General features: G+C 45.0%; 1 protein-coding gene across 6 annotated transcripts in view; it reads right to left on the bottom strand.

The window, feature by feature from the left end:
• The window catches only part of LOC147011802 (zinc finger CCCH domain-containing protein 7A-like), a 105849-nt gene that overhangs the window by 26405 nt on the left and 55373 nt on the right, over positions 1 to 24071 (bottom strand). For all 6 annotated transcript variants that reach the window (XM_085856989.1, XM_085856985.1, XM_085856986.1 and 3 more), the window contains 4 exons: positions 23307 to 23509; positions 22875 to 22975; positions 7027 to 7208; positions 3436 to 3512 (listed from right to left, as the gene is read on the bottom strand). In XM_085856989.1, the coding sequence (XP_085713115.1) occupies positions 3436 to 3512; positions 7027 to 7208; positions 22875 to 22975; positions 23307 to 23509 (563 nt within the window). The remainder of the gene's footprint in view (positions 1 to 3435; positions 3513 to 7026; positions 7209 to 22874; positions 22976 to 23306; positions 23510 to 24071) is intronic.

Genomic DNA, 24071 nt, shown 5'->3' with positions numbered 1-24071 from the left:
GCAGTTTTTGCAAACTTTGAAGTCACGTGCCGCGAAAACGAAAGCGAAATTCGAAAATCCGTCCCGACCAAATTTAGATATTGTCCCATAGATTCATATGCCACAATCAAATTCAAGATTGCTTGAGAAATGTAGGAGGAGATAGATTTTGAAAATCGTCAATTTCGCATTTTTTCACCAACTTTGAAGTCACGTGACACAAAAACGAAAGCGAATATCGAAAATCCGGCCTGACCAAATTTAGATATTGACCCATAGATTCATATGCCACAATCAAATTCAAGATTGCTTGAGAAATGTAGGAGATAGATTTTGAAAATCGTCATTATCGCATGAAAATCGTCAGTTTCGCATTTTTTTGCCAACTTGGAGGTCACGTGACACGAAAACGAAAGCGAATATCGAAAATCCGGCCCGACCAAATTTAGATATTGTCTCATAGATTCATATGCCACAATCAAATTCAAGATTGCTTGAGAAATGTAGGAGAAGATAGATTTTGAAAATCGTCATTTTCGCATTTTTTGCCAACTTTGAAGTCACATGACACGAAAACGAAAGCGAATATCGAAAATCCGGCCTGACAAAATTTAGATATTGTCCCATAGATTCATATGCCACAATCAAATTCAAGATTGCTTGAGAAATGTAGGAGGAGATATATTTTGAAAATCGTCATTTTCGCATTTTTTGCCAACTTTGAAGTCACGTGATACGAAAACGAAAGCGAATATCGAAAATCCGGCCCGATCAAAATTTAGATATTGTCCCATAGATTAATATGCTACAATCAAATTCAAGATCGCTTGAGAAATGGCGGAGGAGATAGAATTAGAAAATCGTCATTTTCGCAACTTCAAAGGCCTCGTGACCTTGAATTTGAAGTCCGGTGACCTTGAAAGTCATACCATCGTGTACGTCTCATCAACCTCTATCAGGATCACTAATGACCAGATCTCCCGCTTCAACTTCATTGTGAATGGGCGGACGGACGGACATCGACACCCATATTATTAGGTCATGCTCGAATAGATGACCTAAAAAGGGTCTAAGGGGTCTAAAAATGGATATACAGTGGGGAGAACAAGTATTTGATACACTGCCGATTTTGCAGGTTTTCCCACTTACAAAGCACGATGAGGTCTGTAATTTTTATCATAGGTGCACTTCAACTCTGAAAGACGGAATCTAAAAGAAAAATCCTGAAAATCACATTGTATGATTTTAAAATAATTAATTTGCATTTTATTTCATGAAATAAGTATTTGATCACCTCCCAACCAGTAAGAATTCCGACTCTCACAGACCTGTTAGTTTTGTCTTTAAGAAGCCCTCCCATTCTCCACTCATTACCTGTATTAACTGCACCTGTTTGAGCTCGTTATCTGCATAAAAGACAGCTGTCCACACTCAATCAATCAGACTCCAAACTCTCCACAATGGGCAAGACCAGAGAGCTGTCTAAGGACATCAGGGACAAAATTGTAGACTCGCACAAGGCTGGGATGGGCTACAGGACAACAGGCAAGCAGCTTGGTGAGAAGGCAACAACTGTTGTCGCAATTATTAGAAAATGGAAGAAGTTCAAGATAAGTCAATCTCCCTCGATCTGGGGCTCCATGCAAGATCTCACCTCGTGGAGCCTCAATGATCATGAGAAAGGTGAGGGATCAGCCCAAAACTACATGGCAGGACCTGGTCAATGACCTGACGAGAGCTGGGACCACAGTATCAAAGAAAAGCATAAGTAATACACTACGCCGTCATGGATTAAAATCCTGCAGCGCACGCAAGGTCCCTCTGCTCAAGCCAGCGCATGTCCAGACCCGTCTGAAGTTTGCCAATGACCATCTGGATGATCCAGAGGAGGAATGAGAGAAGGTCATGTGGTCTGATGAGATCAAAATAGAGCTTTTTGGTTTAAACTCCACTCGCCGTGTTTGGAGGAAGAAGAAGGATGAGGTCAACCCCAAGAACACCATCCTAACCGTGAAGCATGGAGGTGGAAACATCATTCTTTGGGGATGCTTTTCTGCAAAGGGGACAGGAAGACTGCACCGTATTGACGGGAGGATGGATGGGGCCATGTATCGTGAGATCTTGGCCAACAACCTCCTTCCCTCAACAAGAGCATTGAAGATGGGGCGTGGCTGGGTCTTCCAGCATGACAATGACCCGAAACACACAGCCAGGGCAACTCAGGAGTGGCTCCGTAAGAAGCATCTCAAGGTCCTGGAGTGGCCGAGCCATTCTCCAGACCTGAACCCAATAGAAAATCTTTGGAGGGAGCTGAAAGTCTGTGTTCCCCAGCGACAGCCCCGAAACCTGAAGGATCTGGAGAAGATCTGTATGGAGGAGTGGGCCAAAATCCCTGCTGCAGTCTGTGCAAACCTGGTTAAGAACTATAGGAAACGTCTGATCTCTGTAATTGCAAACAAAGGTTTCTGCACCAAATATTAAGTTCTGTTTTTCTGATGTATCAAATACTTATTTAATGCAATAAAATGCAAATTAATTATTTAAAAATCATACAATGTGATTTTCAGGATTTTTCTTTTAGATTCCGTCTTTCACAGTTGAAGTGTACCTATGATAAAAATTACAGACCTCGACGTGCTTTGTAAGTGGGAAAACCTGCAAAATCGGCAGTGTATCAAATACTTGTTCTCCCCACTGTATCTTGACCTAAATGTCATAAAATACTGTATAACATGGAGTTATTCTGAACACGTATGTAGGCTCTGGATGAACCCCCAAATTTCCAAACTGTAATAAGGGAGGATAAAATGTTGGTTTTGAGCAGCTTGTAGCTTCATAATTGCAAAATGTAGTGTTTTGATGGCAAATTCTGAAAGCTTGGGTTAAAATGACCATAGGTTAAAATTGTCAGCTTAATGTCTTTATCCAGTGACTATATATGGAGGAGAGCACCCAAAACACTTGCAGAAAGTGGTCAAATTATTTAAGAGTAATTTTACCCACAAGAGTGTATTTTAAAGTTTACTATTTTAATCAAAACCTAAGACAGTCAGTGATCCGATCACTCATTCAAGAGGTGACCCCAACATGTCCAACTATCAGATTAAATTATTCACTTCTCTCTGACACAAGTCCACAACTTTTGTCCTCAGTCCCAATTGAGAGTTTGTGTCCTTTGCAGAAATACTTTACTCTTCAAATTTTGCCATACGGAATAATTGCATGGATTTAAGTTGGGGCGAAGGACGATGGGAATGCCATTCCATGTTGGAAACTTCAGAGAAATTACACAATCTTCAAACGTTTCAAATATAAAGGTCAAGCACAACTCTTACAGTATGTGGAATTCCAACATGCTGCATGAACCAATGTGTGCCCATGCACAAGCTCCGATTCCACAAAGATGGTTGAATGTTGTCACAGTCACACTCAATATTTCAGCATTACTGTGTGTACCTGTTGCATGAAATAATTTGGATTCTGAGCTTGAAGGTGCCTTCTGGATTCTGCTCCGATCTCCTCATGGCTGATATCTAAAAACAACAACAACAACAAAAAAAAAAATAGAAAAATAAACCATCACCACAAAGCCACCAATTGAACAACTGAAGTGGTCCTAACAAGATGGTGCAGAGGTAGCACACTTACTCCTAAGCTTAGTCTGGGTTTCATTATTGGCCTGGGTATAAACTATCAGGTCAGGTCAGGTATGGGAGCATGTGCCAGAACACCGCGTCGCTGCGTCCACTTTCCGCCAGTACTCCCGGGGCCTCTGTCTGGCCATCCTCCAGGCAGATGCCAGGCCCATCCCAATCTCCTTGAGATGATGGTCAACCTGCTGCAACCATGAGGCACGTGGTCGGCCCACTGGCCTCCTCCACTCATGAGACTCCCTCGCTGAGAGAATCTAGTGAGCAGGATCAGCGTCAGGAAAACGAGCCACATGTCCATACAGCCGCAACTGACGCTCACGGACTATGCAGGTAATGATAATTGAGGTAACTATCAGATTGGTGCTTTGTGGGCCAGGTGCTGCACCATAAGATGCACTGTCCCTTGGATGGATGCAAAACTGGGGACCTGTTTTCTAGCATTAGCTGGTAGACATTAAAGATCCCACGATGTCTTCTGATGAACAGTAGGCAAGTTATCGTTGATATACTGGTCAAATTCCAGAAAATCCTGCCTTAACCTACAGGGAGCACTGCATCAGTTGCATAGCCACACTCCTGAGCAATGATGCAAACCAACAGCTCCTTGCTGCATATTGAGAAGAACAATGAAGATATATAAATTGAATTTAAGAAAATGGCCAAGCCATTATAATCATCATCATCTTCATCATCGATGGACCGTACTCTTTACAGAGCACTGGTGCTTCCGAAGCAGTCCCTGGGCAAGGGTTGAAGTTAGGGTTACTCTGGGTGACTTCCTATTTCCTTCTCGGAGGTCAGTCAGGACAGGAGAGCTCTCCGGATGGAGGAGAAAGCAGTCAGTATTATATCTGTTAATGTCATTCTCTGTCCCCATACAAAGTACATACTGTATAATTATTTGTAAATTCTTGACAGTGAAATAATGATGCGACAAGAAGAATGATTTGGGCTGCATTGGTCAAACAGTGAGAAGTGAAAAACAGACGAAGTAAAATTATGGGAAACCAAGACAGGAACACAAAGATGCACCACAGCATGAGAAAAGGGTTTTCAGGTGAAAGTAGGACAGGGTATCAGAAGGTGTCATAATGTTTAAGTAGACATGGGAGAGACTTTGAGGTGGTGGTGGGCATGAACATTGAAGGACTGAAAGGAAGAGGTCAAGAAAGCAGAATCAGGAAGACGGTTCCAGAGTAGAAAGCAAAGGAGGGCAAAAGTACGGAGGCTACCATTTGGTTTGGGCTGAAGGAGGGTAATTAATGACAACATGGCAATGTACCTGTGGTATTTTCTAACCTCATTAACCATACTTAATCCAACACTTTTACTTGCAGGTAGTTGTGCAACCTCCCTCTTCTCTCTCAAATTTTTCTGTTCCTTCAATCCCTTGTTGTTCTGTCCTAGAATTGCCCTGCTTTCACACTCTCAGTTCATATCCTGAGTTACCTCGTTCTTCCATTATCCTCAAACTTGTACAGAAATTTAAATAATAACAGATAAAAGAGGTCACAAGCAATTCCCTCTCGGTTAGAATCAAAGCAGTCCCGGAGGAGTCCGTGGTACATGCTGTATTTGTGAACAAACAGCCTGAGCTACCTTCATCATATTGTTACGGTTGTGGAAATTTGCATTACACCATAAAGGGTCCTCAGGTGAGATACATCGGTAAGTTCATGTGTAGTTAGCCCAAACCCGTTGTTTAGAGGGAATATATGTGATCCATTTGGGTTGCGACGCTTCAGTTAGCCGTTTTTCTTTTGCTGTAGTTAATTTGGTGCAAAAACAACAACGAACCTCGCCACAACCAACATCTCAACGATCACGCCATTCATGACACGATGCCACCTTCCACAACTACGCTACCATATCTTCGCCACTCGCCATTCAATGAGCACCTTGCGGGCGCGTGCAAGAACAAAAACCAACAACGCTCGTGGGGTTTTCCCGCCTAATTTCCCCGCCTGATGCTTCTGCCTGAATCCCCCCCACCACGCTTGGTGTGAAGGGGAGGGGTGCGGCAGCTCGCTCCCGATTGGTGGATGCATGGCGTGAGGCGGTCGGAGTGGGGGCACGCCCCCCTTCGAGAGCTTTCTGGAAACGCCTCGAAGGAAAGATGAGCCAAGAACGGAGTGGGGCGCGGGGCGGAGCAGGCCCCCACAAAAGGCGTGGGCGTGAAGAGTCGTTGTTGGTTGGTAGTTCCCTTGTCCCAGTTGGAGGCTGAAGGCTCTCGGTGCGTACAAGCGATTGGCAAAAGGCGTGGACGTAAAGGTCGACGAGAACGTCGTTCCCTTTCCTGTTCCCTTGTCCCTGAAGGGGAATTGTGGAGAGTGGTGCTGATAACGCCAAGGTCGGAGGTTCTGTTCGTTCGTCCGAGCTGTCGGGCGGACGACACGTGCAGGCGCGCGGCACGAGCTCGCGGACCACGCCGGAGGGACTCGGAGTTACGGTCGCCAAGGACTCGACGCGCTCAGGGAAGTCGCGACTTCCATTTCTTTTGGGTTTTGTGTAAATGTGTGTGTGTGGCACCAGTCTTGTAAAGTAGAACTGTTTAAGTGTTGTAATAATTATATTCGGTTGTAGCTCTGCATTGTGTCCTTGCTTTTATATGTGCATTACTATATGGCTGTGAATACGTGCTTGTCTCTGTGTGTGTAATAAAGTGTGCTTGTCTCTGTGTGTGTAATAAAGTGTGCTTGTTCAATTGTTCCCCGTTTCGCTTCGTCTTTTCCCTTATTGAAAGCTCCATCTTGCATCACGTAAGGGATTGATAGTGGGTTTTAAAACACCTGGTAATTAATTGGAACCGTCAAGGCCGACGATAACTCCGCTCGGTTATCCCTGTAATACGGAACGAACCGCTTAAGCGGTTCGTGTCCGGAGTCGGCCTGTGGCGTGGTCCCATCCCTCGGCAGATTACCCGCGCGGGTACTTAGGTATATCGACATTCGGTGATTCACCCTATTTTGCACGGGTAGACTGCAGACTGGGTGGTGGTGGGGTTAAACCCTCACCCGTGACTGGCTCCTGGCGGTAGTTCCAGGAGGGTCATGACTGAATTGTCCGTTTCAGTGGGCGAGGCGGCCGCCATTCGAGTCAAGCGGCCGATCGCACGCCAGCGGGCGCGAATTCGCAACAATATTAAACAAACCACTGAAATGAAATCAGGTGTTTAAACATAAAACCATGAAACACTTGCTGTGAAAAAAGGAAGAGATAATTATTCGTCTGTTTTTTCATGGTTCAGCTCAATTGGCAATGGGTTACTACTTACAGCAGTCGTACAGCTACTTCGTGAAAAAAAACAAAATGCATGGGAAATTGAGCTTCAGCCTCTGGACATATGACAGGCACAACAGAAGTAAAGAAAGTCCCGACATGGGACATTACTCACTGGTCTCTTGCTGCAGCTTCCAGATACTGAGTTCCATGTGACTGTGAGCAAAATTGCAGTTATCTCCGCTCTGGCACTGGGACCGCATCACAAAGTGGCACGTGTCCAAGAGACACTTGGATTTAAGGGGTCGTATTTTAGTGTAGTGCAGGGCTGGGTCACGAGTTATGTACACCAGGCACCTGAAATTGTGAGGGGGTGGGGGTGGGGTAGGGTAGGGAGAGGGGAGGAAAAAACTCAGAAAGCCAAAAAAAGAAGAAAAAAAAAAGAATTATTACAATCGTTGCCAACACAAATGTCATCGAAAGTATTGTTACGGATTTCAGAATCCAGTCTGATGAATACGTCCACACATCCAGGTCCTCAGACAGTTATTTCCTTAAAAGCATGTTAAGATTTGCCACATCCCTATGTCTAATGGGATCTTAAATGTGATGCATTGAGAAGGGCAAATAATTGATTCCTTCACTTATGGGAAGCTTTTTTCTTTATGACAGACACATTTACACACATTTCTTTTACGAGCTCTGAAATTTCCTCAGCAACGTTCTTTCGCGAGCTCTGACGCCTGCCCTTGTTTTTTCCTTGGCAAAGTTCTTTCGCGAGCTCTGAAGCCCACCCTCATTTTTCCTCAGCAACATTCTTTCACGAGCTCCGACGCCCACCTTTTTTGAGAACACACGGGTCGTCATGGTAACCGTGCGCAAGTGGGGCGAGGTGAGCTTGGGGCAACTGCGCCCGCGGAGATGGCCCACAGATATAAAACGAATGGAGGTCCGTTCTGAGGTGAGAGGAAAGCGGAGGCGAGAAAAGTGAGAGGAAAATGGCGAGAGAAGTAAGAGGAGGCAGAGAAGAAAGAGAAAGAAAGCCAGAGAGGAAAAAGGAGGAGGAAGTGTACAAGCCCGCAAGTGAGCGTGTGGTGCGCGTGTGGGCGTGAGCAGTGCTGCCAACAAGTGAGGCACGGGTCGGTCACCAACAATACCAGGGTCTAAACCCGCGACAGACGATCTCGGTGCCCTCCAGATGTCGACTGGTGTTGAAGGCTGTTCGCGAGAGGGTGCACGGCAAGGCTGGGTGCTGGCGACGGACGTGACACGCACGCACACATTTCAGGACGTTTTCACTTCACAGACGACTACTCTGGTGAGCGAGACGATTCTTCCCCCCACCCCGAATGATCTGTTGGGTACCCATGTCTGTGCTTAGCTGTAAGTCAACCCCCGATAAGCATCTGCCATTTGTCTCTTTCCTGGCATTTTAATTGATTTTGCTTTGAAATTTATTCTTTATTTACCTCAGAAAATAAAAAGTTCTTTCCATTTATTAATAAATTATTTGTCGATTTCCAACCTGTCAGTGTTTGTCTTTTCGTCCAATTGGTCTTGCATTGTTCGAACCGAGATAGAATGGGAGGTAATTACCACAGATTTGACCAAAAATAGTTGGCACGCACCAGCGGTTAAAACGCTCGGCCGCCCTAATTAAAATCGAATCAGATAACATTGGTGCTTTGCCAAGGGCACGCTCCCCGCTCAGGTAACCACGTGACCTCTAGTTAAACGGAATAATTAGACTGTGGACACTGGAACTCGTGGTTGACTGGGTGGCGTTCGTAGTTCAAAAACAACCCACTGTACCACAACATTGTGAGCGGTGGCCCCAGGTCCGGCTCCACCGAGGACAACGGGGGATTAATCCCCGAGTGACAAGCTGGTGTCTCCTGTACCCGTGGCCGCAACAATATAATGCCTCTGGAGTATGCCCTCCCCCCTCCCTCATCCACCCCTTACCTCTCTTCAAATGGCACCACAGCAGACTGCACTCATGAGAAGGCTGAATTCCTCAATGCTGTGTTTGCTTCCAAATCTTGTCCCCCCCAACCCCTCGCTCTCTGTACCCACCCTACCCAGTGGCACCCAACTGCTCCAGACTCTGTCTTTTACACCTGAAAAGGTGGAGAAGGGCCTTTCAACTCTCAACTCTGATTTTGCAACTGGACCGGATGAGCACACATGTCAAAAACATACTCTGATGCTCTTGCACATCCTCTCTCTGACTTTTTCACTCTATCGTTTCCTTCAACACACCTTCCATCTGCTTTGAAATGAGCCAATATAATATCACTGCATTACATAAAAAGGTACAAAAACTGATCCCCTTAACTAGACCCATCAGTTTGCTTCCAATCATCAGCAAGGTCATGAAATCCATTATCGCAGTTGATATGAAAGCCTTTCTTTTATCCTACAACCTCATCTCAGATAATCAATTCAGATTCAGATTTCACTCTACCTCAGACATGCTGCTTCTACTCACCCACAAATGGATGGAGGCCCTCAATGTCAGACATGATATCAGGGCCGTCTCTCGACATATCTCGAGCTATCGATACAGTCTGTCATCCTGCCTTACTCGCCAAACTCTCTGCCTACGGCATACAAAGCCAACTCCACACAAGGTTTACTGACTTTCTCAACTGTCATTTCAATCATGTGTCTCTCAACAGAATCCTTTCACCTCCTCTCCCTGTCAAGGCTGGAATGCCCAAGGCAGTGTTCTCGGCCCAGTCCTATTCCTGATCTTCATCAATTATCTCTCTGACTCAGGAAATTCCCCTTATCTATTTGCCAATGACTCCACCCTCTGCCATGACATCCCTCATCCTTCAGAAAGGCAGGCCGCAGCCTCTTCCCTCTTAAACAACCTCCGATGTGGTACCTTATCAAATGCCTTCTTAAAGTCGAGATATACTATGTCCACTGCCTTTCCCTCATCCACTGCTTCATAGAACTCTAAAAGATTTGTTAAACAGGAACTACCTTTGGTAAACCCATGCTGACTACCTTTAATTAGTTTGTATTTATTGAAATGGTTTCTCATCTGGTCCTTAATTAATGTCTCCAACACCTTCCTCACAACTGAAGTCAAACTAACAGGTCTATAGTTTCCCAATTCTTCTCTGGATCCTTTCTTAAATAATGGTGTTACATTTGCTACTCTCCAATCCTCCGGTACCTGTCCTGACTCCAGTGAAATATTGAAAATATCCGTTAACATCTCGCTTACTTGTTCAGCCACCTCCATCCATACTCTCAGGTGCATATTATCTAAAACCCGGAGCCTGATCTACTCTTAGATTACCTAGCTGTTCCTTTACTTCCTCCACTCCAACCTGGATCTTCTGTAAAAGCCATTCCTCATCTCCTTGATAAATACTCTCAGCCACTGGCAATTCTCCTGACTGTTCTTGTGTAAAAGTTGAAGCAAAATACCTGTTTAATAAGCCTGACATCTCACTTTCATCACCAACCACTCTCCCAGTGCTATTCCTCAATGGACCCACACTGGTCGTAACCTGTTCTTTTCCCCTGATATACTTAAAGAAAGCCTTGTTATTAGGGTACCCTGTGAGTACAGGGTACCCTATTGTTTTTCTTCTGTTTATTATTATTACGCATTATACATTATTATTATTATTTTTCCGCCGGCATTTTGCACCCTTTTTCGCTTTAAAAATCATTTTCTCTGGGACACTAAGTCCGATCGACAGGAAATTTTCACCATAGTATGTATCTTTTTTGATAGCACAATCACGTTATAATTATGACGTCATTGGTCACGTGGTACGGTCGCCATCTTGAAAAAAGCGATAAACTTTGGACATCTGTATCTCGGAAACCGTGCAATGGAAAAATTTTTCGTTTGATACATTTTACTAAGCTCCCTATCGGGAACACGTGTGATTTTTCGTGACATCATAGGTGAAGCGATATACCGGTGAAAATTCGTCAAGTAGAACGCTGTATAGGAAAAATCTGAAAAATTTTGAGCATCATCTACGCCTAAAATCACCGACGAAAATGTTTTTCTTGACGTCATTGATGACGTATTTCGGCCGCCATCTTGTTTTTTAGTGTTTTTTTTAAAAAAAATCTTCTTCTCCAGAACGGCTGCGCAGATTGAGGCGAACCTTTACAGGCACATTCCCCCTGAGGTCCTCTTTCAAGTTTGTTAATTTGTTGTTGATACGTCACATGGTTTGGCGGCCATCTTGAAAAAACCCTAAAACATTCAAACATCTTCTCCAGAAGCGCTGGTCCAATGAAGGCGAGATTTCAGAACTATATTCGTGACATGTATGCGATGCAAGTTTGTTAATTTCGAAGTGATAGGTCACATGGTTTGGCCGCCATGTTGGATTTAAGAAAAATATTAAATAATGTTTTCTCTGGAATTTCATAAGCCATCGAAGCGAAAATTTGCAAGTGCCTTCCTCCCTCAACTCTGCATACATGGTAAAAAATTTTTACCTCAGAAGTCACATGGTTTGGTGGCCATCTTGGATAGAAAAATAGACCTTATCCGATTTACACGAAACTTCACACACTTGTTCGGGTCGACGATGGAAAGCAGAATTTAAATTTATGATATCATAGGTCACAAGGTTCGGCAGCCATCTTGGATTGAAAATGAATAAATTTTAAAAATCTTCTTCTCCAGAAGGGCAAGACAGATTAAGACGAAACTTCACAGATATATTCCCCATGAGGTCCTTTCTCAAGTTTGTTAATTTCTTCTTGATCGGTCACATGGTTTGGCGGCCATCTTGAAAAAACCCTAAAACCTTCAAACATCTTCTTCTCCAGAAGCGCTGGTCCGAGGAAGGGGAGATTTCAGAACTATATTCGGGACAGGTAGGCGATATAAGTTTGTTAATTTCGAATTTATAAGTCACACAGTTTGGCCGCCATGTTGGATTTAAGAAAAATATTAAATAATGTTTTCTCTGGAACCGCTTAACCTAACGAATCGAAAATTTGCAATTATCATCCACCATTGTGTATGCACGCATGCTAAAAATTATGACGTCACACGTCACATGGTTTGGCGGCCATCTTGGATAGAAAAACGCACCTTTACCGATTAACACGAAACTTCACAAACGTGTTCCAATACCCAGTTGGAAGCAGAATATAAATTTGTGATGTCATAGGTCACATGGTTCGTCAGCCATCTTGGATTGAAAAATAATATCTTAAAATGTCTTTTTCTCTGAAACGACTGAACAGATCCAGGCGAAACTCCACCACTATGACCGCCTCTCCATGACGAATAAAAAGTTCTCACCCCCTTTTGAGGTACGACGCAACGTTTGGCAGCCATAGTGGATTGAAGGAAAAATATTAATTAATGTTTACTCTGGAACTACTGCATCAATAAATGTGAAACATCACCTTTATGGTGGAATAGTCATGCGGAATGAGGGTTTGAAATTTCAACGGGATCGGGCCCAGGGTTTGGCAGCCATGTTGGTTTTAAGAAAAATATTAAATAATGTTTTCTCTGGAACTGCTTAACCTAGCGAAGCGAAAATTTGCACTTATCGTCTCCGATCGTGTTTGCACATGTGGTGAAAATTATGACATCACAAGTCACATGGTTTGGCCGCCATCTTGGATTGAAGGATAAATATTAATTAATGTTTAATCTGGAACCGCTGCTTCTATATATACGAAATTTCAGATTTGTAATTTAGCCGACATGCGAAACAAACATTTAAAATTTCAACCTGATCGGTCACGCGGTTTGGCAGCCAGAATTATTTAATTATTTGAATCTGGAAGCCAGTAATGAGGAAATTGAACGCTTTGTGCTGCCCAGTTCGTAACTCGTCTGTTCCGCGTCGTCTCGAAGCAGGCCTGTGTTTGTATCACCATTAAATAATGTTTTCTCTGGCACCGCTTATCTGATAAATGCGAAACTTTGCGACTATGATTTAAGTCTCATGTTGTATCAGTTGTGTCAAAGGCGGACGGACTGGGTACCCGGTCATCACTGCCAGCAGTTATAAAGTGGCAGTTCTAGTTATGTTTAATATTCTTAGCCATGTCCTTCTCATGCTCTCTTTTGGCTTGCCAAGTTATTTATTTAACTTGCCTCTGTTTACTTTGATAGTGATATAAATCTAACTCCAGTCCTGTTATTTTAAACGTAATAAATGCCTTCTGCTTCTTAATAGTCAAGGCGAGGGGTGAAAAAAATAGTTCAGATTTTTTTTTTTTTTTTGTATACCTTGGTCGAGGCTCGTATGAGAGCTAACACACAAATCACAGCAAGGAGGCATGAGACAAGAGGGGCGGGAGTGGAAGGGACAAAACAGTGGGGAACAGACACATTAGGTGAACTGTGGAAGGGAGAGGGATGGGGATGGGACGGGGAACATGGCGAAGAGAAGATGGACATTACAGGGACTTTCAGGAAGGAAAGCAGGGGAATTGAAGGAAGTGGGCTTGGGTGGATTATCGGGGGTAGAAAAGATCGAGGATTTGGATGGGGGAAGATAAGAGGTGGTGGTGAACAGCTGTTTTGAAAGCCTGGAGGGAAGAATGGGAAAGAATAGAGTGAGGAAGTTTATTCCAAAGGCGTGAAAAAAGAGGAATGAAAGAGTGAAGATGAGCAGTGATTCGTGATTTTGGTAGTTTTACCAGAACGGGGTTGATGGCGGACCTTGAGCGCCCTGTGGAAATGTGGTGGGGACAAATCGCAGAGAGAGCAGGGGGGGGCAAGGCTGGAGAGGAGTCGGTAGAAGAAAGAAAGACCACCAACCAACCTGCAGTGATTGAGTGAGAGGCCCAAAGACTCAGCTTCATTGCGGGAGATGCCGATGATCTTAAATACCCTGGTTTCGACAGCGTGAAGCCGAGAAAGGTGGGAGGCAGGAGCACCAGCTCAGAGGGGAGAGCAGTACTCCATCAGGCTACGGACAAAAGCTTTGTAAGTGGTCAGGAGCTCAAGAGGGCCGAGGAAGGACTTTGCACGACGGAGGATTCCCAGTCGGCGACTGGCTTTTGAGGCGAGGTTGGAAATGTGACTTTCCCAGGAAAGGTCATGGCAGATAGTGAGACCCAGAAGCTTGAAAGAAAAGACTTCTTCCAGAGGATTGTTGAGAAAGTGGATGGGGGGTTTTCTAAACGGTCCTTTCGAAGAGACATAGTGAGAGTGTGAGATTTGTCTGGATTGAAAGACATGTTCCACGTGTTGGACCAGTTTGTGATTTTATCCAGATCTGCAGTGAGCGAAGAAGCTGCTGCTTGCCGGTCTGAGGGATGACAGATGGTACGGCAGAGGGTGGAGTCGTCGGCAAAGAGAAATAGAGGATTTTCCAGAGAGTCCGAGAGATCATTGATGAAAACCAGAAAAAGAACAGGGCCCAGAACGCTACCTTGAGGAACTCCAGCCTGCACAGGAAGAGGGGCTGAAAGAACTCCATTTAGGGCCACACGTTGACTGCGACAGGAGAGGAAGTCTGCGAGCCATGAGTGGAGATGGCCTTGAATACCATGGGAAGAGAGTTTGGTGAGTAGTGCAGGGTGCCAGACTGTGTCAAAAGCACGTGATATGTCCAGGGATACGGCTCGGATTTCCTGTCTGGCATTGAGGACCTCCATCCATTAATGGGAGAGCATAAGCAGCATATCCAGGGTATCCAGATTGTGATAAAAGCATGAAACTTTGCACAGATGTTCAACACAACATTCTAAACGTTTTCAGGGGTGGAGCCAATGTGAACTGTATATAGCATAGCAACGGTCGCTAGGCAACATATTTTCCTTAGCAACCAGCACAGAGGATGACTGTGGACCAATTTTATTAAATGATTATAATGTATTTTAATATCTACAACTTAAATTTTCATATAAACATCACTTTGTAGCAATTGTCAACAACACAAGGCTTAATTTCAGTTGCTAGGCAACATATTTTCCTTAGCAACCAGCACAAAAGATGCCTGCTGACCAATTTTACTTATCAATTACAACGTATTTTATTATCTATAACTTTACCCATCAATGGAAAGTGTGGAAACACATGATGAGTTCACGAGAGCCTTCTTTGAGCTGCACGATTCACCAAGGCAAATATCTGAAGAGAGAGAAGCTTCCCTAGAGTATTTCACTATCCTTCTCTATGACAGGACATCAACATGTGTCTCAATCAACGAAGTTAGGAAGCTTCTATTCACACGCAAAGGGCGTCAGATGTCAGCCCTTCCTCCCACCAAGGCTGCCCTACAGCAACATATCAGGAGGGCAGTATTGCAAGGTGGGCACTACTGGGGGCGTACTACCATGCCATATCGCCAGTTACCCTCTCCTGCTGAGTGGGGATGGACTTGCCCAGAACAGTGGAAGCCCCTGTGGACAAATCTGCCAGAAGCCAGTGCATCCTGCCCAGAGCTGCTGAAGTGTGCATGGAGGAGCAGGTGTAAAGACTGCAAATGTGTACGAGCGCACTTACAATGCACTGTTTACTGCAGATGCAAGAGAGATTGTGACAATGCTTAAAGCTATGGCGAAGGTCCAAAGAAAGTCCAAGGTGACAACATAATTGACAGTTGCTAGTTGCTGGTTGCTACCATGAATGTATTGTGTAGCAACAATGTTTTGATTTGATGTATGGTGTAAAATACCATTGCTTTCATTATATTTCCAGGAAGAAGGTCTTCTATTGATAACAAGACTTATGTTTAAGTTGAGTTAATGAGTTAAGTGAATCCCGTGTTCACAGGTAGTCTATGTGTACTCAGATGGTTGCCATGGTAAATAGGTTACTAAGCAACTAAATATTTAATGTTTTGTTACTTTTTGATAACAATTATGACAACTTGTATAGACTATTTACCCAAAACATTCCTCTTCTGTAGGCCATAAGGCATTGTGAAGTAGAAGCATCATTTACAAATAGAGGATAAATATTGTTACGGCTGTGGAAATTCGCATTACACCATAAAGGGTCCTCAGGTGAGATATATCGGTAAGTTCATGCGTCGTTAGCCTAAACCCGTTGTATAGAGGGAATATATGTGATCCATTCGGGCTGCGATTCTTCAGTTAGCCGTTTTTCTTTTGCTGTCGTTATTTTGGACCAAACACCACCCCAACAACCAAATCGCCACTATCAACAACGCCCCCGAACAACTCCACCAAACCGCCACGACCTTCACCTCCACAACCCAACCCCACAAGCATCGCCTCACCCGCCATTCTCTAAAGATGCCCAACAACGGCCCAACCACCGCGGCAAACCTCCCACCACCTTCGCCTTTCTCCTTCACAACCAGCAACCGCACCACCTGTGAACACTGAACGTCGGGCTGTCTAGGGCCCGTTCGGCGATTGGTGCCGAACGCGTCGAGCCGCGAGTGCGAATGGCAGCCTTTCTTGGGAGAAAACGGATCGGGGGAGCTTCACGCCCCCTTTTACTCCGTCCAATGGGCGAGCGTGGGGCGGCTTGGCCCCGCCTCCAAGCGCGTGTATGTTAATTCCGTTTGGGCAGAAATGCGGATCAACAGAGGCTCACGCCCCCTTTTTGCCCAACCAATGGCTGACCAAGGGGTGGCGTGGCCCCGCCTCCAAATGCATTTTGATCAGGGAATTTGCATACACACCCCCCCTCGGTCTATAAAGGCGCGCACACGGGGTAGTTCGCCCTCTTCGTCCTGGAGCTGGTCTTGTCGTTCGTCTTGGCTCGTCTCGCCTGGTGGTCTGGTCTGGTCTGGTCTTCTGTCGGTGCCAAGGTCTTGTGTCGGTGCGGTCCCAAAATCACGCTGGCGGGACGGAGCATCTGCCATTCCCCTCTCCCGACCCCAAGCATCAACGGTTTTCACCCCCTTTATCCGCGCTGAGATAGCGCCGGAAACCCCGTCCGTGGCGTCGAGCGGCCAACACGTGCCGGCGTGAAGCACGAGCTCACCGACCACGCCGGAGGAGCTGAGAGCTGAGGTCACGGGAGGAGGACTCGACGCGCGCAGGGAAGTCACTACTTTTCTTTTCTTTGCTTTTGGTGTATGTATGTGTGTGGCGCCAGTCTGGAAAAGTAGAACTGTGTAAGTGTGCCCGTGCAAGTCATATTCGGTTGTAGTTCTTGCTTTCATTCTTGCTTTTGTTCTTTCTTTGACTGTAGAAAAACTGTATGGCTGTGAATACGTGCTTGTCTGTCTGTGTAATAAAGTGCTTGCTTGTTGAACTGTTTCCCGCTTTGCTTCGTCTCCTTTTAATTGACTCTCCATCTTGTATCACGTAAGGGATTGATAGTGGGTTTTAAAACACCCGGTGATTAATCGGAACCGTCAAGGTCGACGATAACTCCGCTCGGTTATCCCTGTAGTACGGAACGAGCCGCTTAAGCGGTTCATGTCCGGAGCCGACCTGTGGCGTGGTACAACTCCTCGGTACGCTATCCGCGCAAATACTTAGGTAAATCTACCATTCGGCAATCGGACCCTATTTCGCGCGGGTAGAATGCAGACTGAGTTGTGGTGAGGTTAAACCCCCACCCGTGACTGGCTCTTGGCAGTAGTTCCCGGAGGGTCACGACTGAATTGTCCGTCCGGTGGGCGACGCGGTCGCGATTCGAGTTACGTGGCCGATCGCACGCCGGCGGGCGCGAATTCGTAACAATATATACATAGACAGTTGGTATTATTTATCCATTACCTCGCAACAAAACAAATGCTAATTTGTTTTGTGGTGACACCAATTATTGTGGTTTTGTTTTCTGATGACACTAATAGTCTTTAAAACATGTCTACTGATAGTTCTGATGTTCTGTAACACAGCACCAACCTTTCCGAATGTAGTAAATAGGCTTAAAAAGCCCGTTGCTAGGGTAAATTTGTTACCTTGCAACCGTTGCTAAGGAACATGCTGTATTCAATGGCTCCACCCTTGAAAATAATCAGTATGGGTTGAAGAATAATTGTGCCAAGTCTCATGCTTTTATCACTTACTGAGCAATTCTACCTGTAATTTGCACCCATCGCCTAGACTATAACAGCATTCTTTTTCTCACTACTCAACCACCCTGGTCTCTTTCTACTTGTAGTTTTACACCTCAATGGAATGTACTTACTCTGCACTCTACACATTTGCTCCTTGAAGATTTCCCATTTTTCTAATGCAGATTGTCCAGTTGTTAGCTTCTCCCACTCGACATCACCCAACTCTCTCCTCATACCCTCAAAGTTTGCCTTCCTGAAATCTATTAGCCTTACCTTACTATCCTGAACTCTAACCCTCAACAGAATCTTTGCACACACAATGTTAAGGTCACTTGATCCAAAATGCTCCCCTACCTCCACCTCCTCCACAATATTGGGATCGTTACTTAAAAGGTCTAACACTGCACTCCCCCTCGTGGGCTTATCAACAAACTGGGTTACAAAGCAATCCTGAACTAAAACTAGGAAATCCTCATCTGCCCTTTCCCTGTTCCTGGACCCAATCTATCCCTGGCAAGTTAAAAATTCCCCAATAATCAATACTCTTCCCTTACCACATGACCTTTTGAATTTGAACACCTCCACCACTGCCCGCCCCCGCCGCACCTCCACCACCTCCCGCCCCACCTCCGCTGTACTGTCACCACCGCCCGCCCCGTTGCACCGTCACCACCGCCTGCCCCCTTCCGCATTGTCACCACCGCCTGCCCCCGCTGCACCATGACCACCGTCTGCTCCCGTTGCACCGTCACCACCGCCTGCCCCCGCTGCACCATGACCACCGTCTGCCCCCGTTGCCTGCCTCCGCTGCACTGTCACCACTGCCTGCCCCTTGCCGCACTGTCACCACCACTGCACCATGACCACAGTCTGCCCCCTTTGCACCATCACCGTTGCCTACCCCCGCTGCACCATCACCGCCTGCCCCCGCTGCACCATAACCACCGTCTGCTCCCGTTGCACCGTCACCATTGCTTGCCCCCGCTGCACCTCCACCACTGCCAATATCCTCAGCAATCTCACACCACAACTGTAACCAACTATTATCGACAAATTTTTCACATTCTGCTACTTGCTGCAAATTATCGATGCATTCCTTCAACCTTGTAATAACCATCCTCAAGTGGGCTATTTCCTCACACTTCATACAACATTAAAGGTGCCGTCACACCTTGACGTTTTAGCCAGCAATGGCAACGTATAAAAATGTATGTAAAACGTTGGCGTACGCTGAAGTTTTGAGGTTTTTAAAAAAGTTTTGGTCGTATTCATAACGTGTTGGTCGTATGCATAACATATTAGTAACAGGCACAGAACGTTTTGTTGTCTTATAGATAACTTATACCAACGAATGCTTAGCCTGTTGTTGGCATTCACAACCTATGCCCAACAATAGTTTAACTTCGGCATAAGCGCGCTGCACGTATCGCCGACGAACTCTTGGCGTTCTCTGTTAAAAGCTGCCGCACGCCGATTTAAATCATAACCGCCTGAAAATTGGAAGTGTCGACATCGCAGTCACACCTTGACGATATAGCCAGCGTATGCCGACCTATGAAAAATGTGTCTAAAACGCTGGCACACGTCGAATACGGTATGGGTAAGTTGTGTATACATTAGGAGCACACTGAAAAACGAGGAAGTACGCTGTCATATTCCGTGGTACGTAGAGTATGTCGTGAAATTTCAAGCATGCTGAAAATTTTACGACGTACTCGAAGTATGGCTCACAAGTTCCGCATACGGTGGCATAAGTTCTCGGTACGCTCCGCGATCGTTGACACACGTTACTTATTAGTTACTCATAAGTCGAAGTAATGTTTAGCATACCCGAAACTTAATTTTAACCTATGAGTAACGTGCTTTGAACCTATGAGTAGAGTGCTTTGAACCTATGTGTAATGTATCTCAAACGCACATTGTCGTATGTAGACGAATTTGATTGACGTCTTCCGGACGACCACAGAACTTACTGAACGTGTTTCTAACTTACATCTACCGTATAATGGCGATTTGGCAGCGTTTAGGGGAATTGGTATATAAAAATGGGTTTCACAAGAGGAACCCGTCAGTGTTCCAGACTCCATGTTGAGTAGATGTCAATGTCAGTAGTATCAGTAGTAGGTCCATGTCAGTAGTAGTAGGTGAGCGTGATGGGGAGGGTGTGGGTGATGATGGATCCTCGTTGCGTCCACGAATAGAAGACTACTTTGCACCATTGTTCGATGTTCTTTTCGGCTAATTTTTTTTTTCTCATTCCCACGATGAACTATTTTTTTTGTTTCAGTTTTTAAAGTATTCAAAACGACTTGGACAAATGCATAATGTACTAGTAATGAACACAGAACGCTTCGATAACTTATAGATAAGTTATACCAACGATTGATTAGCGTGTTTTAGGCGTCCACAACCTATGCCCAACGATAGTCTAACGTATGCATAGCGTGGCAGCGTATCGTCGACGATTACGTGAGGTTTTCTATTCATAGGCTGCAACTTCACTTTTAATAAATGCCTGTCACTCGCCTATTGTTTTTGGACGCTGGTGCTCGGCAATTGAAATTGTTTTCATTGAACGAGTTAAATCGCTTCCACAGCACTGCAGTCATGGCACCAACAGCAGCAGGCTCGGTGCCAGCCTCATGCCAGGCTCAAGCGGATCGCTGAAGGTGTACTGCTTGGTTATCCTTGGACCCACTCTGGCTAGCAGCTCGTCGAACATCGCTGGGGGCATTCGCAGGAAGTTGATGAAGGATGCATGGTCCACGTTCCGGAGTTCCACCATGAGCTGGTCATATATGCCATAATGGCGTCGCCTCCCGATCCATGGTCTGACCCAGTTCCTTCTCCTCCGTTCAAGTCTTCTTCTCCCGTCTCTATTGGCACGCAACTGGTGCAGTGTCAACTCGATGAGGTCATGTTGATGTTCGAGGACAAGTAGGTATTGTCGTCTCAGCCTTGCCGTATCCCCCATCTCTCGGAATGACATGGACATGTACTCACCACGAAGTCTAAAAAAAGAGACGGGTTCCTCCTGCAAAGCCCCTTTTTATATACAAATTCCCCTAATCGCTGCCAATACGCCATTATACGGTATCTGTAAGTTAGAAACGCGTTCAGTAAGTTCTGTGGTCGTCCTGAAGACGTCAAATACGTCTACATACGTATTTGTGCATAGGACATGCTTTACAAATAATTCCCAAGCACATTATTCATAGGTTATAAATAAGTCACGGGTACCCTAAACATTACTTTGACGTGTTTCGACGTATGAGGAACTTTCAAGTAACGTGTTACGAAGTGTGAACAACGTTCGTGTAGCGTGCTTACAAAACGTTACTCATAGGTTAGAAATAAGTTTCGGGTACGCTAAACATTACCTCGACGTGTTTCGACTTATGAGTAACTTACAAGTAACGTGTGTCGACGTGTGTCAACGATCGCATAACGTGCCTACAACTTATGGCCAGCGTAGCGGAACGTGCGAGTCATACGCCGGCATACGTCGTAAAATTTCAAGCATGCAAAAATTTGAGGACAACCCAAAAGTACAACGTTTAAAGCCAGCGTACTACGACGTATGGCAGTGTTTTTCAGCGTGCTCTTAACGTATACAAAATGTACCCATAACGTATTCGACGTGTGCTAGCGTTTTCGACAAATTTTTCATAAATCGGCATACGCTGGCTAAATCGTCAAGGTGTGACAGCGGTTAAGAACCCTCTGCTTCCCCCATTGTTGACGTGGCCCACATTGAGCAACTATCACATTTTATGAGCTCCTCTTCCTTTCTCCTTCGGTCTCTATATATACCCTTTTTCACCCCCATACTCCCAAGGCCCCAACTGATTTAACGCTAAACTTAACAAGAGGCCTCCCCCCTGCTTCTTTCAATAAACGAACACAAATACCCGCTAAAACTGCTATGAACACAATTATAGCTGCATAAGTGCAGTTCAACAGCCACTGAAACAAATCACGATAATAAAATACGCTGAAAGGACCATATATATCCTGAAAGGACCATACGGCAAACCCTCTCATTCTACTTTCTTAACAACACTCTTGAAGAGGTTCAGTCATTAAAACTCTTGGCTCTCACTCCCAGACATGATTTTTCTGGGGCAAACCACATTTCAAAGTTACCCTCCAAAGTCAGTCGCTGACTGGGCTTCTTCCATCGTGTAAAGTCCTTCCTTGGCACACCTGAACTCCTATCCACCTAAAAGGCTTTCCTCCACAGCTTGATGGAATACAGCTCTCCCCTCTGGCTTGGCACCCCTGCCCAACACCTTGGAAACCTCGTCCTTAAAGATCATTGGAATTTCCCATGATGAAGCTGATTCTCTGGGCCTTTCACTTTGCCATAACAGACAGGTCGGTGGTCTCTCTGTCATCTTCTGCCTCTTCCTGGCGTTTCACTCTCTGTCCTCTCTGTGCTTTATACCCCCCCCTCGTTTTTTTCAGGGCACAAGTGTTCCACCATCAACCTCCTTCAAGTGAAACTACCTAAATCCAGAATCACTGCTCACTTCCACTCATTCATTCCTCATTTTTTCCCACCTGTGGAACCAACTTCTACACTCACTTCAATCTCATTCTTCCTACCAAGTCTTCAAGACAGTTGTTCACCACAATCTCAGATCATCCCCTATCCAAAACTATTATCTTTTATACAGCCATTAAAACCACCACCTCCCCCACCAATTTTGCTTCTGTATCCATCTTATCCACCGTCTGCATTTCCCCTACCCCTCATCCTTACCCGCACATCCCTTGTTGTCCGTGTCTGTTTATTTTGTCCCTCGGCTTTGCTGTTGGCATTTCCCCATCTCTTTCTGCTTTCCTTTTGTTAAGTTGCGTCCTGATCTGTTCTGTGTTCCAGCTCTTTCATGAGCCGAGACTCGGCATGCAAAAAAAAAAAGAGTGCAAAGAAGGGCCAATGAAAGTGCCCGATAACAAAATGGAGATAACCAAAACATTTTTAAAACCAAATACGCAGCTGCATCCATGCATCATAATATTACCATAAAAAACAACTTTGAAGGGTGTGAAAAAGGTTTCCTACTTGTGTTCATCAAAGTTATGTGTGGCATTTGGATTGACACAGTGTGTTACATCATCCTTGTTTCGTTTACTGATGGCTCTCGGGTTTGCATCGAAGCACACCTGCAGTGCAAATAAAGAAGTGGGGGAGGATATGTTGACCTCATACAGAAAATAAATCATACATTTGGATTATTTGATCCAAATGAACAACATAATAGAGCAAGGTACAACAAATAATGGCAGTAAACTAAATAAAAAGGAATGGCACGAAAGATGAAAACACATCCAGTTGCTTGAAGGTAAGCTGTCTACATGCAATACGAGGCACCAAATCATGGCACAAGAAGGTTTAAAGACATGAGAATATAACTTGTGACGTTTTGACATTTCTTTACACCGATCGCTCGGATAATTCAGAACATTCCAAACAGCAGCCACGACTGTGACATACTTCACAGAGAAACATGAAGAGACCACCATGCTCCTGCAGCAGTGAAGTGACTGTCTGTTCGCTATATGAAAGGTCCACGGGCTCAAACATGGTGCGACGGCAAAATTCACCGTTGCGCTCCAAGGTCCACACGTCTATTTCCTCCTGGCTGTATGCGAACGAGCAGTTGTCCTCAAAACGACAGGTGTGTCCTGCCACGACCTCTGGCACATGAGAAAACAATGAGAGAAAAATGATTCTCGGTTGAAGATTCCATGAGAGCAAGCTAGGGGTTGAAAAGAGGTTCAATGTTATATTGAAAAGAAAATGTCTGGAGAGAAATCAAATTCTGCTATAAGTATTGTCAGCAAGAGGATATCAACATTTTATGCATACATTAATTAAGGAATTTCCAATGACAGCTCAGTTGGTGAAAGTTTGTAATAATCGTGTAATGTGCGGTGGTTGACAATAGCCATTTAATTCAACTCATTTTCAGGTGCGTCGGCAACACTCGTAAAAGTTAAATATGTTCAACTTTGACAAGGAGTTATTGGCGACAACAGCACGATATTTAGTTGTGTGCAGCGGTCTCTGACAATTGCCAACACGGCACAATGTATTGACCAATTAAACTTCAGCTTTCAGTAGCTTCCGGCCGTGGCATCATATCATATGTGGCGCAGAGACAGATGCAGTGATACAGGGATGATGCACAGACAATGGTGTATATTATGTATATGTACATGTGTACACACACACACACACACACACACACACACACAC

This window comes from Eptatretus burgeri, chromosome 15 (assembly GCF_056783735.1).
Source record: "Eptatretus burgeri isolate ZD-2024b chromosome 15, Ebu_testis_v1, whole genome shotgun sequence".
NCBI classification, from domain to species: domain Eukaryota; kingdom Metazoa; phylum Chordata; class Myxini; order Myxiniformes; family Myxinidae; genus Eptatretus; species Eptatretus burgeri.
The sequence above is the reverse complement of the archived record's forward strand: the minus strand, read 5'-3'. Positions and strand labels throughout refer to the sequence as shown.